General features: G+C 42.2%; 2 protein-coding genes across 3 annotated transcripts in view; one reads left to right on the forward strand and one right to left on the reverse strand.

The window, feature by feature from the left end:
• Positions 1-12,141, reverse strand: part of wdpcp (WD repeat containing planar cell polarity effector) — a 111,569-nt gene extending 99,428 nt beyond the window's left edge. Inside the window, exons 1-2 of one of the 2 annotated variants that reach the window (XM_030106989.1) lie at positions 12,016-12,141; positions 10,875-11,005 (exon numbers count right to left, since the gene is read on the reverse strand). The gene's annotated coding sequence lies outside the window, so the exon portion shown is untranslated. Of the gene's footprint in view, positions 1-10,874; positions 11,006-12,006 lie in introns of both variants that reach the window. The other variant, XM_030106988.1, reaches the window with a different exon arrangement.
• Positions 12,142-13,900: 1,759 nt separating this feature from the next.
• On the forward strand, positions 13,901-19,084 carry mdh1ab (malate dehydrogenase 1Ab, NAD (soluble)). Its single transcript, XM_030107293.1, has 9 exons — positions 13,901-13,945; positions 14,377-14,475; positions 14,897-14,993; positions 16,965-17,140; positions 17,309-17,431; positions 17,511-17,687; positions 18,017-18,130; positions 18,297-18,386; positions 18,541-19,084. The coding sequence occupies exons 1-9, from the start codon at positions 13,943-13,945 to the stop codon at positions 18,661-18,663; spliced, it is 1,002 nt and encodes a 333-aa protein (XP_029963153.1). The 5' UTR covers positions 13,901-13,942; the 3' UTR covers positions 18,664-19,084.
• The last annotated feature ends 2,759 nt before the right edge of the window (positions 19,085-21,843 follow it).

Raw genomic sequence — 21,843 nt, forward strand, 5'->3', positions numbered from 1 at the left:
ACCACAAAAACAAAAGAAATGTTCAAGTACCTAAATATTTATGAATGAGTACTCCCTTATGAGAAAAATATATTTACTGTAGGGTTCAAGAACAAACATAATATATCTCTAGCATTTTTAATGATTATCTCATTTAACAAAAACAATTTTTATTGTATTTAAGTCATTTCAGGGGATTAGTCTCAAAACTGTAACTTTTTAAACAGGCTGAGACTGAGGTGGTGGAGTTCGATCATCCTGTGCTGTGAAAGGACAATGGGACTTTGTCCCTTATACTGCATAAGAGCCAAGAGGAACATTTGCATAATTTTTTATTGACCGTGTGTGCACTCAGTCCTAATTCACAGATGAATTTAGTGCGTTTCAAGCATGAAAGCAGGGGAGTTGACTGCTGATCCTGATGCACACTTCTGCTGTGAAAATTAATCAGATCAATAAATTATACATAAGTTATTTTGAAGTCTGATAACAATAATATACAAGTCGTTTTAACACAGCCCGTCTTTTCTGTGCAGGACGTAACGCGAAGTAAACTGCAGTTGGACTCAGTAACTGAAGCAAATCCTGGGCTGGTATTGAGAGTTGTATTGCCTGTGTGATGACAATCGGAGTCAGTGGAGATGGATTAGCGTGTGACCACTGAGACAAATTCCCCACCACCATTCTTTTTTGAGTGTGTGATGGTCCCTTCATTTGCCTTCACAAATTTCCCCCGCCTCTTCTCTTCCATACATATACATAGGCTTAACGTCGTCAGGGCGGGCCGATCCCGCCGGCTCACTGTCGGCACGGCAACGAGCACTATCCTGGCTAACATCTGCTGCACGACCCCGGGCGCTCCGAATGGGCCCTAATCCCCACACAGCCGTGTTGTGGGGGGAAAACATTCTTTCCTTTTAGAGAGCGCAGACAAACAGGGACGAGCGGTGTTGCTGGTAACCTGCGGGCGACCGGCCTCTTGGAAGGACCAGTTAGGTGGCCCCCGATTGTGCAGCGGCCCATTATGGCTGTGCAGAGGGGTGTGACCGCCAGCATCGGCAGCGAGGTGCCGTCACCGGTCCAGTTGGATGGATTTGGGTTTTGAAGTTAATGAAAGGTGGTGTGAGAGGGCTAACTGGAGTGGGTTGGTGTGAGTTTGTCGGCCAGCAAATGGAAAAAAAAAAAAAAAAAAAAAATCAAAACAATAGTTGCACTGCGTTGATTTGAAAAAGCATGAGCCACTCTCCACAACCTGGACGCTGCGGCTGTCACATTTCTGGTCATTCTTCAGTGATTTCTGGTGCACCAGTTGCCTTTGCGGAGAGCACAGCGGTAGCGTGGTTAGCACTGGAAACTCACAGCAGGAATAAGCAGGAACAATTCTACATGAAGTTTGCATGTTCTTTAAATTTTACAATCCAGGTATGTTAGATATCTGAACGAGCCACACCTGTGTAAACCTGACCCATGTGATGCTCAATATGTGCAATTTTGGCCTCTTCTATATTCTGAAACGGTGGCGTGAGGTCTACTTTATATCATTTTCATATTATATTTATTTTACTCATGAAATTCGGCATTTACCGTCACCTCTACACTTAAAGTGGCTTGTCAGATTGTATTATAACCTGGGTTATATTGCAGCCCAGGGCGCAATTTTTCTTCTCCCTGAGCCTGCTTCACTTTCCTCTGGGTTCTCCAGGTTCCTCCCACCACACAAGTATACATGCTGGTTAGGTTAACTGGTGGGACAAACTAACTGTGTGGATCAGGTAGTCGAGGTGGAATTCCTCAAAATTCCACATGAGCAGATCAGTACCCAGCTTTGCATGAACATGTGTCTGGGTACTGAGACACCCTGCATGGCAGCCAGTGCCAATAGTATGACGAAAGACATGAATGGGTGGATGTGAATAACATTGGGCATGAGCTTGAAACTGCTGAAGTGGTGAAAATGTGTGGCACTTTTGAGTGATGGATGCGATCTACTGATTGCACTATGCACATATTAAATTCTTAATTAAGGTTAGGGTTAGGTCATCCATGTCAAATTAACAAAATAGGCAAGATCGTTAGATTGTGCCAGTATAAACCTGTGTGATCAATAGATCGCGACCACTACATGCTAATTTGTATTTGTAAAATGCACAGCACGATTGACGGATCTTTAGGCAAATAACAGATCCATTATTTGCAAAGCACAGTTGGTAGATGGTGCAAACTGCTTAAATGGGCTTTACAAAAACATGTCATGCAAGTGTTGTCCATTTGCCATTTGCTAATGTTCCTGCTCATGTTCCTGACTGTGGAGGATTGTCTCTCTACCTACATGGAGGATTCACCACTCTTCACCGCAAGTCAGCTGCAGTCCTCTGTGACCTTAACCTGCAAAAAGCAGGCACAGCATAGATGGATGGATGCCATCAAGGGCAGTTTAGCATTTGCATGTTCTTCCTGTGGCTTCATGTGCTCTTTTGTTGTTTATTTCTCTCCAGGTAATTCAGGAACAATTTAAAGAGCAAAGTGGTGACTGTAAAACGTCCAAATTGGGGAATCTGATCACGGGTGTTGTCAAGTCTTTATTATGGAGGGTGGCTTTTCCAGGATGTCTCCTTGTAAAATATCAACAGGGACCGATTTCATTTCCTACGTATTGATACAGGATGAAGCAAGTGGAGAAGAGGAAGAGAGGCACCCTGTCCACAGCAGAGGGAACACAGAAGGGTGCATTTGGTTCCATACAGACGAGATTGCCCACATACGGCAGTTGGGTGACCCCTTGTGGTCATGTCTTTGAAAGAAAGCGCTGCAGAAGCCCACCTGAGGACACCCGCTGCCTCTTAGAATCATTCAAATTCACAACACCTCAAGAAACCAGCTCAGCTCCTCTTGGCATCAAGCCGAGCCATGACCCTTCATATCACCGTTTCTGATAAAGATCTTTTGAGCAGCGACGCACAGAAGAAATGAAGACACATGCTCATCAATCAGTCCATCAACTGCTACCAAATATGTATTTGTCTTAATATGGAGTTTGATTCCATCAAACCTATTTCACGGACCATTTCCCTATGCAAACACCTCAGGATGACAGAGGGAGAGAGCCGCAGGCTGCGGTTGAGGCTCGCTCAGAAAGAAAAACACACACACCTCGGCGGACGGCTCACAGTGTGTGTACATCATGAGATTTAATTGAATAGTTCTGCATCAGTGCCAAGAAGTTAGTTAGTGTGTTTGCAGAGGTCTGTGTTCTTTCTGATTGAGAGCTCGTTCTTTTTTTTTTTTTTTCCTTCTCACCACAGCAAGCCAACACTTGGCTGGAAACAAACTCGGTCTCAGGTTTCAATCGCAGACGGTCACAGAAGCCGTACGAACATCAAGGCAGATTGGAAACATTCGCACGCCTCCAGGCCGTGTCCTAAAAGTGCCAGAGCAATACAATAATAATGACAGCTCAAATGAAGCCGCGGGCTATTTCTGGAAGCATCTCACTGCAGCAAAGCTTTATTAGGATGATGACTTGTGCTCAGCAAAACACAAAAATGAAACTAATAAGAAATAAAAGCTGAACTGTGAAGGTTAAACTTCAGTCATATAGTAAAAAATACAGACATTATAAACCACTAACCAACATTATTTCATTTTTTTTTTTTTTTTTTTTGCAGAAATGTTATCCTGCATGACTAAGATCTTTTTTGGTGGTGAAGTCTGTTAATCTGCCTTGTCTGCACATTGTCAAACACATTAACATATTGCTCAGAGGACCATAGTGCTTAATAAATGGTGGGTGAAGTGTTATATGGACAATTTCTGGAAGTAAATTATACATACAGAGTATTTCTAAAACATATTGCAATATATAAATCTCAGTATATAAAACTCTTATAAAAAATTCAGACACCTGTAAAAGTAAGTAAAATGTACTAAAAATGTTGACAGAATGTGAGGCTCAAATAATTTCCTGAAGTTGAAATGGTATGGGTACAGACCTATGGACGGTGATGCTGACCACAAAGATATTTCAGAATTGTCACAAAGTACTTTTTTTAAGAATACAAAAACTAAATTTATCCAAAAGGATTCCAAGTTAGGATACTCCTACCCACTTATCTGCTTTTCTACTTTCAGTCCGTCATACAATGGGAAGCAGTGCTTAAGAGTAAGAAAAAGGTACCAAATTAAACACATAATGAAAACACACTGAAATGTCAAAAAAAAAAAAAAAAAACCTTCTCCTACAGCTGTTGCATTATGGCATTATGCATGTTTTTACACACTCACACTGACAGCATGGCTTTGAGGCTAATTTGGCAGTAACGTAGCTAGCTTCCATGTACGATGTACGATAGTATGCTCGTAAGTATCACCAATACCTCAGCTCAGATCTCAGTGTTGTGTTGTGTCTGCTAGTCTTAACAAATTTGCAAAAAACAATTCAATGTTTTCTTAAACTTTTTAAAATTTGCTTGGTGTTTTGGCAAGGCACCTTGGAGCCTCTTGGGGGCCACACTTTGGCCTGTGGGCCTTATGTTATACACCCTTGCTCTTGATCGTAAGAAGTCTAAAATAAGGGAAGAGGAATCCTCCGATTGTACAATGGAAAACACCAAAAATCAAGTCAGACAATAACAAACAGAGGTGGAAAGAAAAATAGAAAAACTGATAGCAATGGAGACTCATTATTAGTTAGCAGGAAGAGTGTTGCTCTTTAAATGTGCCTGCAAACAGCACAGGTATAAATACAGGACGAGACTGGATGTGAAGGAAAGGTGCTTCAGGATTTAAGACAATCAGAGAGCAGATTAGTGTACTGTACCATTAACATTTTCAGTTAGCTAAAACCAAAAAGGTGTCATAATCCCTCCGTTTTGCTCTGTTATCAAATTTCAGTGTGTGTCTTTGAACTGAGAAATGTCCAGCCTTAATCCCCCTTCTTAAAAGGGAAGACTACTGCGGCAGCAACAAGTGCTTCTGGAGCGTCTTCAATACAAATCCATCAACACCCCTTTGAAAGCGCTTTGCCAAGCGGAGTGCGGCACCGACTGGCCAACTGTGGCTATGTACTGACATCTAGTGCAATGCTGTGGTCACTGCAGGCAAAAGTCAGAGGACGAGGCCCAGAAGGTTCATTTAAACAACACAGCGACTGTCTGCATCACGGTGGAGATTATAAAAAGGAACAAAAAGCATGTGATCTAAAGCCGGATCGGCTAATCTGAGACAGGAACATGACACAGCTAAGACACAGATATGACAGCGAGTAAACAAGGTGATGGCACCGGGATACAGAAGTTTGAATGTGATGGGAGATAGCAGTGACGATGATATAATTATCTGCTGCATTTGTGCCTCGCCTATGTGTGCAGTTGTGTGAATGCAGCCTGCTATCTTGCAGGTGTCTGCCGGTGCACTGTGAGGGCTATTTGGTCTAGCAAAGGGTAGATAAGAGCTCGATACTGAGGCCGGTGGGCGTGCTGGGCTATCTGCCTCCCGGCCTCCGACGTCGCGGGGTCACTCAGGTGCACCGTGCGCGGACGAGTGGAGGAGCCCCGAGAGGAGATAAAGTGGGAGAGGACAGAGAGGGCGGAGATGAGGGAGGCTATAAAAGCCGGGGAACAAAAAGGCGACGGGGAGACGGGGTGGACAAAGACATGCTGTCACGCACTTATCAAGATTTTCACAGCTTATAGAACGAGCGCGTGTGCATGCAGGTATGTGCGTGAAACTGCTGAGCCCACGGATGTGTGCACGTGGCTGAGGAGTGATTTGTGCGCGTGTGAACTTTGCCTGCTCTTTTGGCTTCTGTGGGTGCTGCAGGTTTGGGCTGATGGGCGGGACAAAACACCCACAATGCAGATTGTTTTCACAGCACACACACAAACACACACACACACATTATCAGGCCAGCGTGCGTACTGGCACCAGATATTATCAGGTGTGCTGCCGTTTCTCGTTGTATTCCGTTTTCCTATTTACAAAGACAAAGTATGCCTAATCCCCTCATGTCAACCTGACTGGGAAGAAAATGCAAGCAGATGCCTGACTTGTTAAAAACCAGAGACAGCCACAACAGAGTCTCACAAATATGCATAGTCATTCCTGTCACGTGTGTATTTTTGTTTGTTTGTTTTTTTATTTGGGCTTTTTCAGGTGACTGCGGTGGGTGCTCATGTTTCCTGAAAGGCTTACTGAGGGTTAAAAAAAGAAAAAGTTTCATGAAGAGTTATAACTTGGATAATCTCACATACATAAAACAACCTATTTATTCAGGTTAGGTGAAAAAAAAAAATCACTTAAACTGGATAACATACATAGATGAGATGTCATTAAATTATACAGAGCAATTGCAACAGAACAGCCATGGTGAACTTATGAAAAAACACTAAAAAAGATGGATAAAAAATTACATTTTATCTATTAAATACAATAGCTTATACGAGCTCTCTCCTTCTCTTTCTCTCGGTTCCCCGGCAGCGGAATGAAGCCTCCTGCTCACCTTTGATTCATAGAATCTGTCTGCCTGTCCTCTCCTTTCCTTTCCTCTCCTATCTTCTCACCCCAACTGGAACAGCAGAAAGCCGCCACCTCTGAGCCTGGTTCTGCAAAGGTTTCTTCCTGTTAAAAGGGAGGGGTTTTTTTCTTCCTTTGCAGTCACTTATGCTTTCTCACGTGGATCTGTTGGGGCTTCTGTCAAAGTCCTATCTAATCAGCTTAAATGAAGACAAAGGTACATTCACTTCAGTTAAAACTTCAAATGGCAAAAATCCCTCAAAAACCCCTAGAAATCAACAATACATTCAGAGAAAGGTATTAAAAAAAAAAAAACTGTCCTCCCGATAGATAAACCCATCAGACTCTGAAAGAGAGGGCTTTCTCAGCACAGCTGACCCCAAATTAAAAGGGGAACAAATCAGAGACCAAGAAGCTCCCATCCTAACAAAAGAACAATATGAAGTGAATTTACTCATGGATTTAGCCAAAATGTATATTCGTATGTGAATGATAAGAATGTGTTGGCAATCACAGAGATCGCAGAATCGTCTGTCGGGTGCATTTACTATATATTGCAGTTTTATACTGGCACAGAGATGCAGCAGAAGCTTTACACCCACCTTATCAGCAGTCATACTGTCTGTCTGGGTGTGTAGTGATGAACGCAGACACACACTTAATGCCGTTGCATTTGTTGCAAAATGTCACAATTAAAATCAGGAGAGTAAGCATCTCTGCTGTTTCTTGAGAAAATAGTGCTATATACACCTATATTAATGCTTATATAACATTTATATGTTTGAGGATGGCAAACCACCCAGAGAAATCACTATATCACACAATTCCAACAGACTGAAATTACTACCACCAAGCAATTCAAATTTTCCCACTTTTTTCCAGTGACCTCGTAAAATATCTTCTGCGGTAAGATGCAGTCTCTTACCTGCTGGTCTGCTCCTGTCACTCCCCGACTCCTGTTCTCAAAACCCTTGATGTCTCTGCAGCATGACTGTTATTACAACAGATAGCATTACATATGGTACCGTACAGGATCAGCATTCCACTGATAAAAGCTAAAAAAGCATCTGTTCAGGTCTTTGTCGTACAGAATGAAGACTTTTAGGAACTGATTTACAAATGTAGAGAGGTTCATACACTGTTAACACTGTTTACAGCACAACTTAACCCTGACAGTAAAGGTTTTCACTAATTCGCCTCAAGCCCTGTGCCATCCTCTCCTTTCCCTGTCTCCTTCCTGCTGCTATATTCCTGCTCCTAAACATACAAAATGCCTTCAGAAATGCTAAGGTTCAGTTCCTGAGCGTAAAGGCGATCCATTTTAAAATTGAAGAGGAAAAAATTACCCTATCAGTAACAAGTAATGAAATAAATACATGCATCAACAAATAGCTGCACGAGTTAACTTAGGAGTAAGGGGTACAACAAATGTTAGGTTTCAACAGGAGAAACTAAATTTAATTGAACTACTGCTTTACATGAAAGTGTGTCATTCATTTAAAAAAATATATCCAAAGTGTTTAAGTATTGAGGATATCTTCATGTCAGCAAGAGTTTCATAGAATATGGCTTTATTGAAATAATCAACATCAGAGCAGAATGCAATATATGTGATTAAAAAGTGCCAAATGAAAGTTTGAAATCATCTAAGCTGATGTTGCACCAGTCCACCAAACACACTGAGACAGTGTAAACGTGAAGAGTTTATCCTCAGAGAAAAAGAGAAAAAAAAAAAAAATTAAAAATTGCTAAAATGGCTAACATGACTATTAAAAAAGTCAAATGGCTGAAACAAACAAGTCAGTTAAAGTACGCTAATGAAGTTCATTCCTTTATTTTCTGAGCTGCTTATCCTGCTGAGGGTTGTGGGGGCTGGAGCCAATCCCAGCTACTGCGGTGTGGGGGCAGGGTCCACCCTGGACAGTTCTCCAGTCCACATCGCAGGCCCAACACAGGGCCAGACACACTCACATTCACACATCGGAGCAACAATCACCTCCCATGCATGCTTTTGGAGGAAGCCGGAGTACCTTGAGGGAACCCACATACATATGGGGGGGAGAACATGCAAACTCCACACAGAAAGGCCCCGGGCCCCAGCTGGTATTTCAACCCTGGAACTTCTTGCTTCACTGCACCACCGTGCGGCTCATGAAGCTAAAACTAATAAAAATGACTAAAAAAGCTAAAAAAGCTAAATTAATTCTAAATTGTCATGAAACATCATGAATGTACGATTAGCAAAACTATATAAATACATTTATTAACTATTCTTCTTGGGTGGAAACTGACAAAAACACCTTTTTTTGATGGGAAAGGTCACAGACTGCTCTCTTGTACTGATATTCCCACAGAAAGCTTTGAGCACCTGATGGTCCCATACCAACACCCACCACAGACACGAGCGTTCGAGCCACAGAGGGGTGAAACTGTAACTGAAGCTGGGAGAAGCGGTGCCAGCTCGCAGCAGCTGCTTCAAACAGCTCTGAATCAGGCGCAGGGCCTGTCACGGCCAGATGGAGACACAAAAACCAGCTCGGGGATCTGGGTGGAGGAGCGGTCTGTAGGTTCAGGTTTTGTTTCATGTTTTTAGCTTCACAGACAAAAGAAGAGGAAAGTGATGAGAGTCGCACCACTGGTGTGTGGCCGCTGGCAGCAAAGGCAAAACTTAGTTTAAAATAAAAAAAAACGGTAAAGGGAGTTTTATTAAACTAGAACAAATGCGGACAATAAATGTATAACAAGTTTCTGAAAAGGGTAAGATTGTAAATCTGGATCCTTACGATTAAAAGAGCAGTCATCAACGACTCATCATGGCATGAGAAAGAATACAATTCGGTTTTTCTGTCTGACAGTCTTTCAAGAAGATGCTTCAAAACTAACAATAATTACATTTTGTTTTTTTTTAAAAATGACACTGTTTGGCGTGTGTTTTCATCCAGTTTGATAGCACTGCTCTTTCGCTCGTGTTAGAAACTCGAGGATCATAGTTTCACTTGTCTTTGGAGTGACTTGAACTTTTGGTTGATACTTGAAAATACAATTACAAGTATTCCCTTTTTCAGCAAAACTGAAAACAAAACTCCAATAAAAACATTGATTTACAGATAGTGTGGTACTATTGATGTATGAGTCTTGAAATAATAAAGAAAGCATCTATTGCTGTTCAAACTATGGCGTATTTTTAATAAGCTCAAAACAAATGTTAACATTCTAATGGTACATGAGTGGCAGCACTGTATTGAACCAACCAAAACAACAAAACAAAGCTGATTAAAGGAAAAGGTAAATCCTGTCTGTCACAATGTTTGTCATCAGACTAACGTTTGCAGCAGATTATGACTTCAAAAATGTAATTAAAATTTCACCCTCACTGTATGAATGCAATGTGAATACAATCGAACAGAAAAACAATTTCTATTCTATATTATTTCCTATACTAATTGAATTTGAATTCATCTCTTGAAACAGTAGATGTGTTTATATGGATTAAAATGATTGGAAAGAAAGTATTTTATGTAAGCACACCTAGGAAGACTGTGATCCAGAATGGTTCATACAGAAAAAAATTACTTAAAAAGTATTTAAGGTCACATTATCCTCCCTGCACATACATCTACATGACCATATTTCTACATGAGATGCTTCACGTACATGTGGGAAAAACGTTCATAAAGTACAAATGCTCAATTCAGAAGAAAATGATACTCTTGTCATGATCAAATGCCACAGGCCTGATTAGTTTCTTCACTGACAACTCCTTCTAGAGTGGTGGGTTTTTTATGTAAACCTCAAGGCAACAGTTACTTTACAGTACAAAAAAAATGGGATTAATCCACAGATTGAATAAGATGATATTTTTGGTACATATTATAAATCCATCACTGTGATCACTTTAATCAGTGTTTGTGTCAAAGGGGACAATCTGATCCCTCAGTTGGCAAGAATTCAGTCAACAATAAGGTGATGTAAACATAGCTACTGTTTTGGTTGCTCCACTAATCACATATTTTAGATTTCATTGAAGAAATCAGAAACATCAGCTATTTTAAATGAAAGTAACTCCTTTTTGGACATATTATGATTTATTTATTTAGTACTCATGAACAATTGTGGTATTATGTATCCTTAAATTGACTGTTTTTTATTTTATTTTTTCAATTGTTTTCTTTGTCCAAAATAAACTGAACTGAACTGAAAGATTAATATGATTGATGAATTCATGATCATTACAGTTTGCAAGGTTAATATATTTGAAACCTCTGTTCCATACAGACCTTATTCAAGTTAAGCTTTGAGGTTCATGTCGGAAGGGTACATCAAGACTGTGAATCCATCAAAAAAATGAACAAATATACTACTGTAAATAATTAAACCAATCCTACCTTGAATTGTTCGAGGCAGTTGGACTACATCCAGAAAACCCAGACAGAGGGAGAAAGAAGCCAGTCAGAATCAAACCCAGGTCTTTTTGGTGTGAAGTGACTCCATGGTTCCACCTCGCCACTCCGGCAATCTTTAATAAAGCCATGATGACAGGAAACATTAATCCTGCACCAGTAGATCAAACATTTAAGACAATACAAGGAGCTCAAATATTCTCCAGAGAATCCTTGTTAAACCATAACAACATGTTGTCCTCTAACTGTGCAGACACAAAGTCAATTCAACCTGACAACCTGCAACCTGGTTAAATTCTGAAGCATGGAATCTTGACTTGTTACTTTGTCGAAAGAAAAAAAAAGAAAAGAAAAAGATTTTTTGGGTATAACCTAATAAAAAAAAATCCATCCATGATTTGACAATTAACAATTTATCCTATATACAAAACAACAGAAATTTTAAAAACAAAACCAAATTTTACACTTTTCATGACCAACTATGTTGCATTTTTTTCCCTTCTTGGAAATGTTTGGAAAAACAAATGTGGCAAAACACTCCACTGTAGTAGAGGACCTTAACCTTACAGAGAATCCCCACATCTCGTGTTCACTTAATCTTCTAATCTTGTATTTGTTTATTCAAGTCTCTTCCATTTCTATCTTTTTGTCTTTTAGTTGTTGTTCTGTATGTATTATATGAGGCGTGTCTGCAGGGTAGCAGAAAATGAAAAAGAATTTTGCTGTACCATATACATTTTGTTCAATAAATAAAAAGTAGAGAAACAAAAATAAATATTGACGAGGAATAAAGTGACCAAGTAAGAAGTCAAGTTTACATGATTCCATACCTGGATGAAAATCTGGTGCAATTACTAGGTGAAATGACACCTCATCTGCTTTTTTTTATTATTATTATTATTATTATTTCTGAATCCAAGACAAAACAAAACATTTTAAGTTGAAGGAGGGAGGCTGATTTCACATCAACACCATGCATGCATGAACGAAAGTAAAATAAAGGCACACCTTAAAACATTAGTCTACAGTGTTAATTTGCTGAGCGTCAATATGACTTAATAACTGACTTGTACAGTGTAGCATTCACACTCGCATGAAGGTTTAAACACAAACTCACCTTACTTACTGATCAGACAAAGGTTTCAGGAGTTTCCGTGTTTCTTTTGGAGCTGTTCAGCTTCGTGTGCTACTTTTCAAAAGCGTCTTCAAAACTTTACACTCGTTTTACACAGCTAAACATCCTGAACTTGTCAGAGTGGGCACGCAAGTACAGATGTTTCGGATTAAGTGGTTTCCTTGTTAACTGTTGATCGACTTCCTTCAGAGTCCGTCGTTGGTACTAGTTACAGCAAATATCGACACAAGACTCACAAAAGGTAATATACTTCGAACCTTTATTCTAAATGTAGTTCAATGGTTAAACGGTACTCCACATAATATGGGGAGGGGTTCTGTTGGGGTTATGACATCTACCATTACTAGAGAAAACACAGGAAGCCAGTCACCAGTTAACACGGACACCACTTAATCCTAAACACGCTACGAGTAGCCGCGTCTGCTCGCTAGCGTTGCGTTTCTTTAAACAACACCTTATGAATGAAAAGTACCGCATTTGAGAAACCTCACGCCATAACTACACAAAGCCAGGAGACGTCAGTGCCTCTGCATTAAGCAGCGAAGCTAAAGTAAAGCTAACTTGTGTAAACCAGCTGCTGTTTGCTAACTAGCTTGTTGGTCACTAGGCAACCATAAGCGGTACCTTACAGGCTAACGCTAGCCAGCTAGCTCATTCGCAATGCTGTTGGACCTTGTATTTCTCCCAAAGAAAGAAAACGTGTCGTAACATTTGTACACCTCATTGTGGTGACACGCTGCTGACACAAAAAGACTCTGTAACTGAAATTGTAGCGTTTACCACAGTCCTTCATTTAAAGGACTACAAAATGATTAAAACTACAATTACCTGCATGCGTGGTGTTTATGCCGTGTGTTCGCTGCAAGTGTCGTGATCCACTGAGCAGCGCAACAGATGAAAAATTTATTTCTCAAGGAGATAAAACAACAATCATCACTCTAAAGACAGAAAAATGTAAGAAAATGAATATATAATCAAATATATGTCTGTTATTTGAAATAACAATAACAAAGTAATTAGTTATAGTTACTAGATACTTCTTCAGAAAATAACTGAGTTAGTAACTGAGTTAGAATATTTTAAAAGTAACTAAGTGCTAGGAAATAGCTATTGCATTACTTTAAACAAAAGTGTTTAAATATGTCATAGAATTTGGATATCTTCTAAAAGGAACTTTGATATGTATGTTCAACTATTTTTTTTATAAACTTGAATATATGATTAAAGAAGTGGATGGATTCTTAACGGAATAAATTAAAAACATTAAATGCCGCATTAATCTAAGTCATTTGAAATGTTGCTGTGTGAAAATATGAGACAAGTTACAAATCAAATTTGAGTTGCCAATGTAGATAACATTTCTTCATTTGAAAAATAATAATAAAACACAGTAATTTGTGTCAATAGATGTCTGTAATTCTATTTATAAGCTGCCTCTTAATGACCAGGGTTCTCTGTGGCTGCAGGTCACTGACGTGATGCACTTTGCACCAATACAGTTCCTTCTTTTTGTATGATAATGTCATTCAGAACCTTCCTGACCGAGGAGCTGACAACAATGTATCAGTTTTAAATGATCTAATTTGATACAAATGAGTCGCTATGCAAATTAGATGATGACATCATTTCGAACTTTGGCAACAATGTATCGATTTTAAAACAACACTGGGCTTTTGTTTCTTTACAAAACACAATAAAATGCATCTTATTTAATTATCTTATCATCTTATTCAATTAGGGAGAGATGGAGAGAGTTTTCAATCTCAATCATATTGTACATTAGATGGCGGTAATGCGCCTTCACGCTGCTTTCCAGCCTCTATGAATAGAGCATGAAGAAGGAGGAGGGCGGGTATAAATAGAAGTGATCCGCAGCTCCAGATCGAAGTGGGGGAGCAGTCCTGTCTGCTGTGGCAACATGGTGAGTGTATTCTGTCATCAAAGTAGTTCTTTTTACTTCTGTGCGACATTGAAAACCTGTAACAGCTGTACGTGTAACAATGGTTGTTTAGGAGTTTTATCTACAGATTGAAATAAAGGTTTCTATTATACATCACGGAACAAACGTCAGTTTTAAGAAAATAAATTTAAAGTAACGAGTTTCTGTTTCTAGCTCTGAATGAATGGAAACGATGGCGATGAACTTGATAACCTGAGTGCATCCGGCTTGTGTTATGTAACCCTGAGATCTGAGCTGGTTTATTTATATCCCGACCCCGTTGCTTTTGTAAATCTGGTGGACAGAAAAAGGCATGCAGTCCACGTGTTGGAAATTGTGACTGTCACTTTTCCTGCTTGTCCTCCTGTAACACCGCTCTCTCCCTCTGTCTTTCTCCCTCGTTTGTCTCACAGTCTGAGCCTGTTAAAGTGCTGGTGACTGGAGCTGCTGGGCAGATTGCCTATTCTCTGTTGTTCAGCATCGCCAAGGGAGATGTCTTTGGCAAAGATCAGGTACAGAAAGACTTTGTGTTCTAATCTCTCATCTCCTAAGGTGCTGTCACAAGACCCATACCCCTGAGCAGCAGCAGCAGCAGCAGCCATTAGCCAGATATTACTGGGTCACATATGGGATCCAGCCCTAAACAGACTTTGCTTTGGAATTGAGCAGATTGCACTACTTTCATTGGTGTGGCCTTGGATTTGCCCTTGAAGTCAATGAAACTGATCCTGTGCCAAGAGTCTTAGGCCAACTTTAAAACCTGATCCACTTGATCCTTTTGGCACATGCCGTAGTCAGTGAGCTGCATAGCTTGGACCTCCCTGCTCTGTTCCAGGGACACTCGGGTGTCCTATTACTGTGACGTTGAAATGGAAATGATTAAAACATCGCTCATCTCAAAATATCATATGCCTCGCCACTTTATTTCGCCAGCCAATCATCTTGGTCCTTCTGGATATCCCTCCCATGATGACGGTCCTGGACGGTGTTGTCATGGAGCTGCAGGACTGTGCCCTTCCACTTCTGAAAGGTAGTTGTTGTTCAAGAGGGTGTGGTTGAAATGACCAACTTGAAATTAAAAGTTGACATGTCAAATATTGGCACTTTTCCCAGTAGGCATTTTGTAAGCTGCCTACGTGCTAGACTCTATTTTACTCCTGCTGGTCAGTTTCCATAACGAAACAAAATGAGTGTCAGGAAGCATTTAGCATAGAAAAGTAAAGCAGGTCACCAGTGGTTGCTGCTCTGGACTCCTAGCAAGGAGGTCAAGCTCTGGGATTATTTGAGCCCCTTCCCTGCTATTTGAATGGTGTCTTTGTGTGCATGTGATGGCTTCCTCCCTATGTTTGAGATTAACTGGTGCCTGTGAGATTGCCTGCAAGGCAAATTTATTTCCATAGCACCATTCAGACACATTGCAATTCAGTGTTTTACAAGGAAATAAAGGAGATTCATTAAAAGAAGTCAGTTAATAAAGGTGTAAAAGCTTTACAATAGAAAACCAGTAAAATGAGAGCAGACAGTGTTTTTATTCCTGATTTAAAAGAAGTGAATGTGTCAGCAGGAAGTGTGTTCTACAGGCGAGGAGTGTAGGAACTGAAAGCTGCTTCACCTTGTTTCTTCTGACTCTGGGAACACTTGGTGATTAATTATTATTATCTTTAGTACAACAACTCTCTCCAACTTTACTTGATGTGCTCTGATCTTTGTCACCTGAACCAAACAGACATGTTAAATTATTAATCTGCAGCAATATTTGGAGCTTTGAATTGAATATGTAAACCATTCGTGATGTGCTTGAAATGGCAGTGGGTTCAGTTTGGCTGCAGAATCATTTCGGTTAGTAGTGAACTCTCAAGAAGCATCTTTGTTACTGGTAACTGCTAAAAAAAATATAAAGCTTTAATGCTAGATGAATGAAATCAGTGCTTCAGCTTCATCAGGCAACTGTAAGTATTTCTTTGGATCATTCTGAAATCTCATGTTGTAGACCAGGGATGTCAAACATAAGGCCCATGGGCCAAAATTGACCTGCATGAGGCTCCAGTCTTACCTGCCAAACCAAACAAATCTCTTAAGAGTTGTGAACGTAACACTGGGACCTGAGCTGATGCGGATATGAAAGCAAAGAAACCTCCAGGTCATGATGTGAGGGTGAGCTGATCAAAACATGCAGAATCCAACAGCTGTAGGAGAGGGTTTTTGGAACGTTTCACAGTAGTCTGCACCGGGTCATTAAAATTGACTTGTTTGACCAATTGTTTTGTGAAAATATAGACATTTTCATCATGTATGCTCTGCACCACAACAAAGACAAACCTTAAGTTTATATTAAAGACGCTATTTTAAAGGTCCAGCCCACTCGAGATGAAATCGCGCTGTATGTGACCCCTGAACTCAAACGTGTTTTGCACGCCTGTTTTAGGTATATCAGATATAGGAGTTACTAGAAGAGCACATACCAAATCGTGTCAGCAGTGAAAAAGCAAAGAAGCAGGTTTCAAAACTCGATCTTTCATTTTGAAACGTCTCAAATTGAAGAACCAAACGAACAGCGTCACCTTTTGGCATTGTGATTAGTTGTCTTTTCAGTCACTTTAAAAAATGCAGACTTTTCCTGTCATGATCGCTGCCATCACGACAGCAGTCGTGAGGCGCCATTATGGGCCATCTCCATTGTGACCTGGAATTTTTCCTTTGAAAAGATGCTGTCCTTTGCTTTGTGTGGACGGGGGCTGTGAGAGGCCCCTGTATTAACCCACTGTGGCGCAAAGACAACGCCTGGTGTGCTGGTGTTGCAGGAGAGACGTTCAAAATAGATTTCTCAAACTGCTTTGGCAGATTTATAAACGGGGGGGAAAAAATCAATGTAAGATGAGAAAGTTGGATTAGCTGACTAATAAAACAAATACTTAGGTTTAACCTCAAGCTATAAATCTTGACGATACTTAAAGAAGTTGGTATTAAAACAGATTTGTGCTTCATGTTCATACTCTTGCAGAGGTCATCCCCACTGACAAGGAGGAGGTGGCCTTCAAGGACCTGGATGTGGCCATCCTGGTGGGCTCCATGCCCAGGAGGGACGGTATGGAGAGGAAAGACCTGCTCAAAGCGAACGTAGCGATCTTCAAGAGCCAGGGAGCCGCCCTGGATAAGTACGCCAAGAAGACTGTCAAGGTGATAATGCAGAGTTCTTCTTACCTGTTGAAGGGACCAGTTCTGCAGACTCGTTGTCCTGACTCTGGTTCAGCTCATTGTTTACAGCGCTTGTGGGAACGTGCTGTCAACATACAGGTTTGTACAGTCGGTCTAATTGTGTGCTGATGTTGAAATGGTGTGTTTCAGGTGCTGGTTGTTGGAAACCCTGCCAACACAAACTGTCTGATTGCGGCCAAGTCTGCTCCTTCCATCCCCAAAGAGAACTTCTCCTGCCTCACCCGTCTGGACCACAACAGGGCCCGCTCTCAGGTGTGTGTGTGGAGTCCGACTCCCGTCTCTCAGTGTCACCTGAACGGATCCTAACTCTGCTCCCTTCTTCATCCTGTAGGTGGCGATGCGCTGCGGCGTCCCCGCTTCCCATGTGAAGAACGTGATCATCTGGGGAAATCACTCGTCCACCCAGTATCCAGACGTGCACCACTGCAAGGTCAACATGTCCGGCAGTGAGCTGGCCTGCTTCGACGCCGTCAAGGATGACAAGTGGCTCACAGGCGAATTCATTTCTGTAAGTGGAAAATCACCACACCACAGCTGAATTATTATACTGTTCAGGTCAGATCAGTAATGGAAAAGTCCTTCTTATAAAACCTCTTCTGTCAACTCAGACTTTAACTGTTCTACAGACATGGCTCATGAAGCCCTCTTATCAAACTCTGGTGTCAGGCCTCACAAGAAATGTCCCAAAAGAACAGAAAGAAATCCCGCATTGGGGCAGTGTAAATAAACGGTCTATTATTCCATACCGTGATAATGGACTATAATCAGCAGTAGTGGCCCATATGTTGAGCCACACCGCTCATGTTGGCCCCTCGGCGGTGTGTTCTTGCTTTGCAGACAGTGCAGCAGAGAGGCGCTGCAGTCATCAAGGCCAGGAAGCTGTCGAGCGCCATGTCTGCTGCCAAGGCCATCTGCGACCACATGAGGGACATCTGGTCAGGAACTGCAGAGGTATGAGCTCCATGAGCTCCACAACAACGCTTGCTTGATGTACTGATAACAGGAAGTAGTCGATATGCGTTTATATAGTTTACATAGAAATGATCGTGAAAGGCTTACATCAGTCAGTGTTTTCAGGTGAAGGATTTAATGAGTTTTTTTTTTTTTTTTTGTCTAGGGTGAGTTTATTTCTATGGGTGTTTACTCCACTGGAAACTCGTACGGAGTTGCAGAGGACCTCATCTACTCATTCCCCGTGGAGATCAAGGTAATGGAAATAAAGCTTATCTGCTTCAGTGATGTAAAATCTGCACAAACGGGGCAAATCAAATCCTCATCTTCATGTGAAATATCAATCACGTTTTATTAAAATAATTTTAATACAGTGGCAAAATAGAAAACTGTGTGAAATCTGCCCTCAGAACAAAACCTGGAAGATCGTGGACGGTCTGACCATCAACAAGTTCTCCCAAGAAAAGATGGACGCCACCGCAGCAGAGCTGATAGAGGAGAGGGACACCGCCGTGTCTTACCTGGCAGTGTGACTGCACCCTGCTGGGACCCCTCACCCACACCACAGCCCCACCCCTCCAGACTCACGGCTGTGATGAAGCACTCCACCAGCTCTGCATTAACTGTGCGAGAAAGAGAGAGTCAGTGTTTATGAGTGTAAGGCAGGAGGTATATTTGTGTTGGGGATCGACGCCACGTTGAAGGAAAAACGACGGGAATGTTTTGTTGGAAGGTTTGTTCCCTGTTTGACCGAATCACCGGCGACGCACAAGTATACCTCCGTCAGTATGAGTACATGCCGAAAGTTCACCAACACGGTTCACAGCCAAGTTTCAGTCATTTCTCTCTGAGGGTCAGTGAATGGATGATTGTTACATTAAGTCAGTGATGCACTACGTCTTCAAAACACCAGAATTAAATAAAAACAAAATAATCCAGATGTAACCAATGTGGCGTTTTCTCCTTCCTTGTTCCCCATTGAGCAGTAAGCTGGATTTCATGTTTCTATGTCCCTCCAGGTTCACACAGTGAGGAAATGTCACCAAATTGTTTATGTTGTGCACTGGATTTTTCAATTACTGATACGTTATCCGACAAAAAAACATTGACGTACTTCAAATGAAAAAAATATACAAAAAAGAGGTGCAAAACTTAAGAGAACTTGAATTAAGCTGGAGTAGTAGGCTGTGTATGTCGGGTGCTTTTAGGGGATGAAATAATGGATCCTTAAGTTCAACAGATCACCTTCAATATCCTCAAAGCAGGCTGGAGGCAAGTGACCTTTTGTAACATTTCAACACATTAAGTGAAACAAACATTATGTCTCTGCAGAATTATCAAAATGTGCAAGATTGATAGTGTACGGTACTATATAAACCTGTATGACTGATAGATTCATTTGCAATGGTAAACCAGTACAGAGCACTTTACATAGATGGCAGCCAATGCTTCATAAAAGACTGCAGAATTACAGTAAAACCTGCAGATGAGACACAGGAACTACGGAAAAATATTTCAGCTCCAGCCATGTCTGTGATACATCGGCAAAGAGTGACCAGGCTGCAGTTTGTACACCACCTGTCTAATTCCTCAGGGTGTGTTGGGTTTGGATTAGTGGAGTAAAGTTTGCTAAATCGTTGTGTAACAATATGATGATGTGACTCACTGAACCGTTGAGGAAACAAAGACATTTGCTCAGGATCTGAATTACTTTTCACTTTGTTTTAATATGGAGGTGTAAAATGAGGCCACACCCCAAAAGCTCACATGACCATCGGTAATAAACTGTCGAAGAATAAATCCCTGCAGGTTGTCGCTCTTAGCTCCTCGGTGGCAAGGCACTGGGGGTGGACGAGATTCGGCCTGAGTACCTTAAGTCTCTGGATGTGCAGGGACTGTCTTGGTTGACACGTCTCTGCAACATCGCGTGGCGGTCGGGGACGGTGCCTCTGGATTGGCAGACCGGGGTGGTGGTCCCCCTGTTTAAAAAGGGGGACCGGAGGGTGTGCTCCAACTATAGGGGGATTACACTCCTCAGCCTCCCCGGGAAAGTCTATTCCAGGGTACTGGAGAGGAGGATCCGACTGATAGTCGAACCTCGGATCCAGGAGGAACAATGCGGTTTTCGTCCTGGTCGTGGAACAGTGGACCAGCTCTATACCCTCCATAGGGTGCTCGAGGGTTCGTGGGAGTTTGCCCAACCATTCCACATGTGTTTTGTGGATTTGGAGAAGGCATTCGACCGTGTCCCTCGTGGTGTCTTGTGGGGGGTGCTCCGGGAATACGGAGTCCGGGGCCCCTTGTTAAGGGCCGTCCGGTCTTTGTATGACCGGAGTAGGAGTCTGGTCCGCATTGCCGGCAGTAAGTCGGACCTGTTCCCGGTGCATGTTGGACTCCGGCAGGGCTGCCCTTTGTCACCGGTTCTGTTCATAATCTTCATGGACAGAATTTCTAGGTGCAGCCAGGGGCCGGAGGGGGTCCGGTTCGGGAACCACAGGATTTCATCTCTGCTTTTTGCAGATGATGTTGTCCTGTTGGCTTCATCGAACCCGGACCTACAGCATGCACTGGGGCGGTTCGCAGCCGAGTGTGAAGCGGCAGGGATGAGGATCAGCACCTCCAAATCCGAGGCCATGGTCCTCGACCGGAGGAAGGTGGCTTGCCCCCTCCAGGTTGGTGGAGAGACCCTAGCCCAAGTGGAGGAGTTCAAGTATCTTGGGGTCTTGTTCACGAGTGGGGGACGGATGGAGCGTGAGATTGACAGGCGGATCGGTGCAGCGGCTGCAGTGATGCAGTCGTTGTATCGGTCCGTCGTGGTGAAGAAGGAGCTGAGCCGAAAGGCGAAGCTCTCGATTTACCGGTCAATCTACGTTCCCACCCTCACCTATGGTCATGAGCTTTGGGTCATGACCGAAAGGACAAGATCCCGGATACAAGCGGCCGAAATGAGCTTCCTCCGTAGGGTGGCTGGGCGCTCCCTTAGAGATAGGGTGAGGAGCTCAGTCACCAGGGAGGAGCTCGGAGTAGAGCCGCTACTCCTCCACATCGAGAGGAACCAGCTGAGGTGGCTCGGACATCTGTTTAGGATGCCTCCTGGACGCCTCCCTAGGGAGGTGTTCCGGGCATGTCCCACTGGGAGGAGACCCCGGGGAAGACCTAGGACACGCTGGAGAGACTATGTCTCTCGGCTGGCCTGGGAACGCCTTGGGATCCTCCCAGAGGAGCTGAAGGAAGTGTCTGGGGACGGGGAAGTCTGGGCATCCCTGCTGAGACTGCTGCCCCCGCGACCCGGCCCCGGATAAGCGGTAGAAAATGGATGGATGGATGGAGGTTGTCTCTCAACATGCATGAACTGACACCAAGGTTTTCCAGTTTTGTGTCAAACAGACCTTAGGATATATTGTCTTTGAGGACTGTAACTCAATGTAACAAAAAGACGAATTCTGTTCTATGAGACAGTAGGAAACATTCATCAGATGATGCAGAAGACAGTCTAATCTTTAGCATTATGCATAATGCCAACATTGGCATTATGATGGTGATAAATCTGCAGCATCCTGTGCAGTGAAAACTGTATTTGCTATTTTAACACTGTTTGTAGGTGTGGATGGAGCAATCATACAGATCATGACTCCACTTGCATCAAAGCTTTATTGCGTTGATTTCTGTAACAAAGGAGAAGCTAAACAGACATTTCATTGGAGGAACCGTGA

The sequence above is a fragment of the Salarias fasciatus genome, chromosome 13 (assembly GCF_902148845.1).
Source record: "Salarias fasciatus chromosome 13, fSalaFa1.1, whole genome shotgun sequence".
Taxonomy (NCBI): Eukaryota; Metazoa; Chordata; class Actinopteri; order Blenniiformes; family Blenniidae; genus Salarias; species Salarias fasciatus.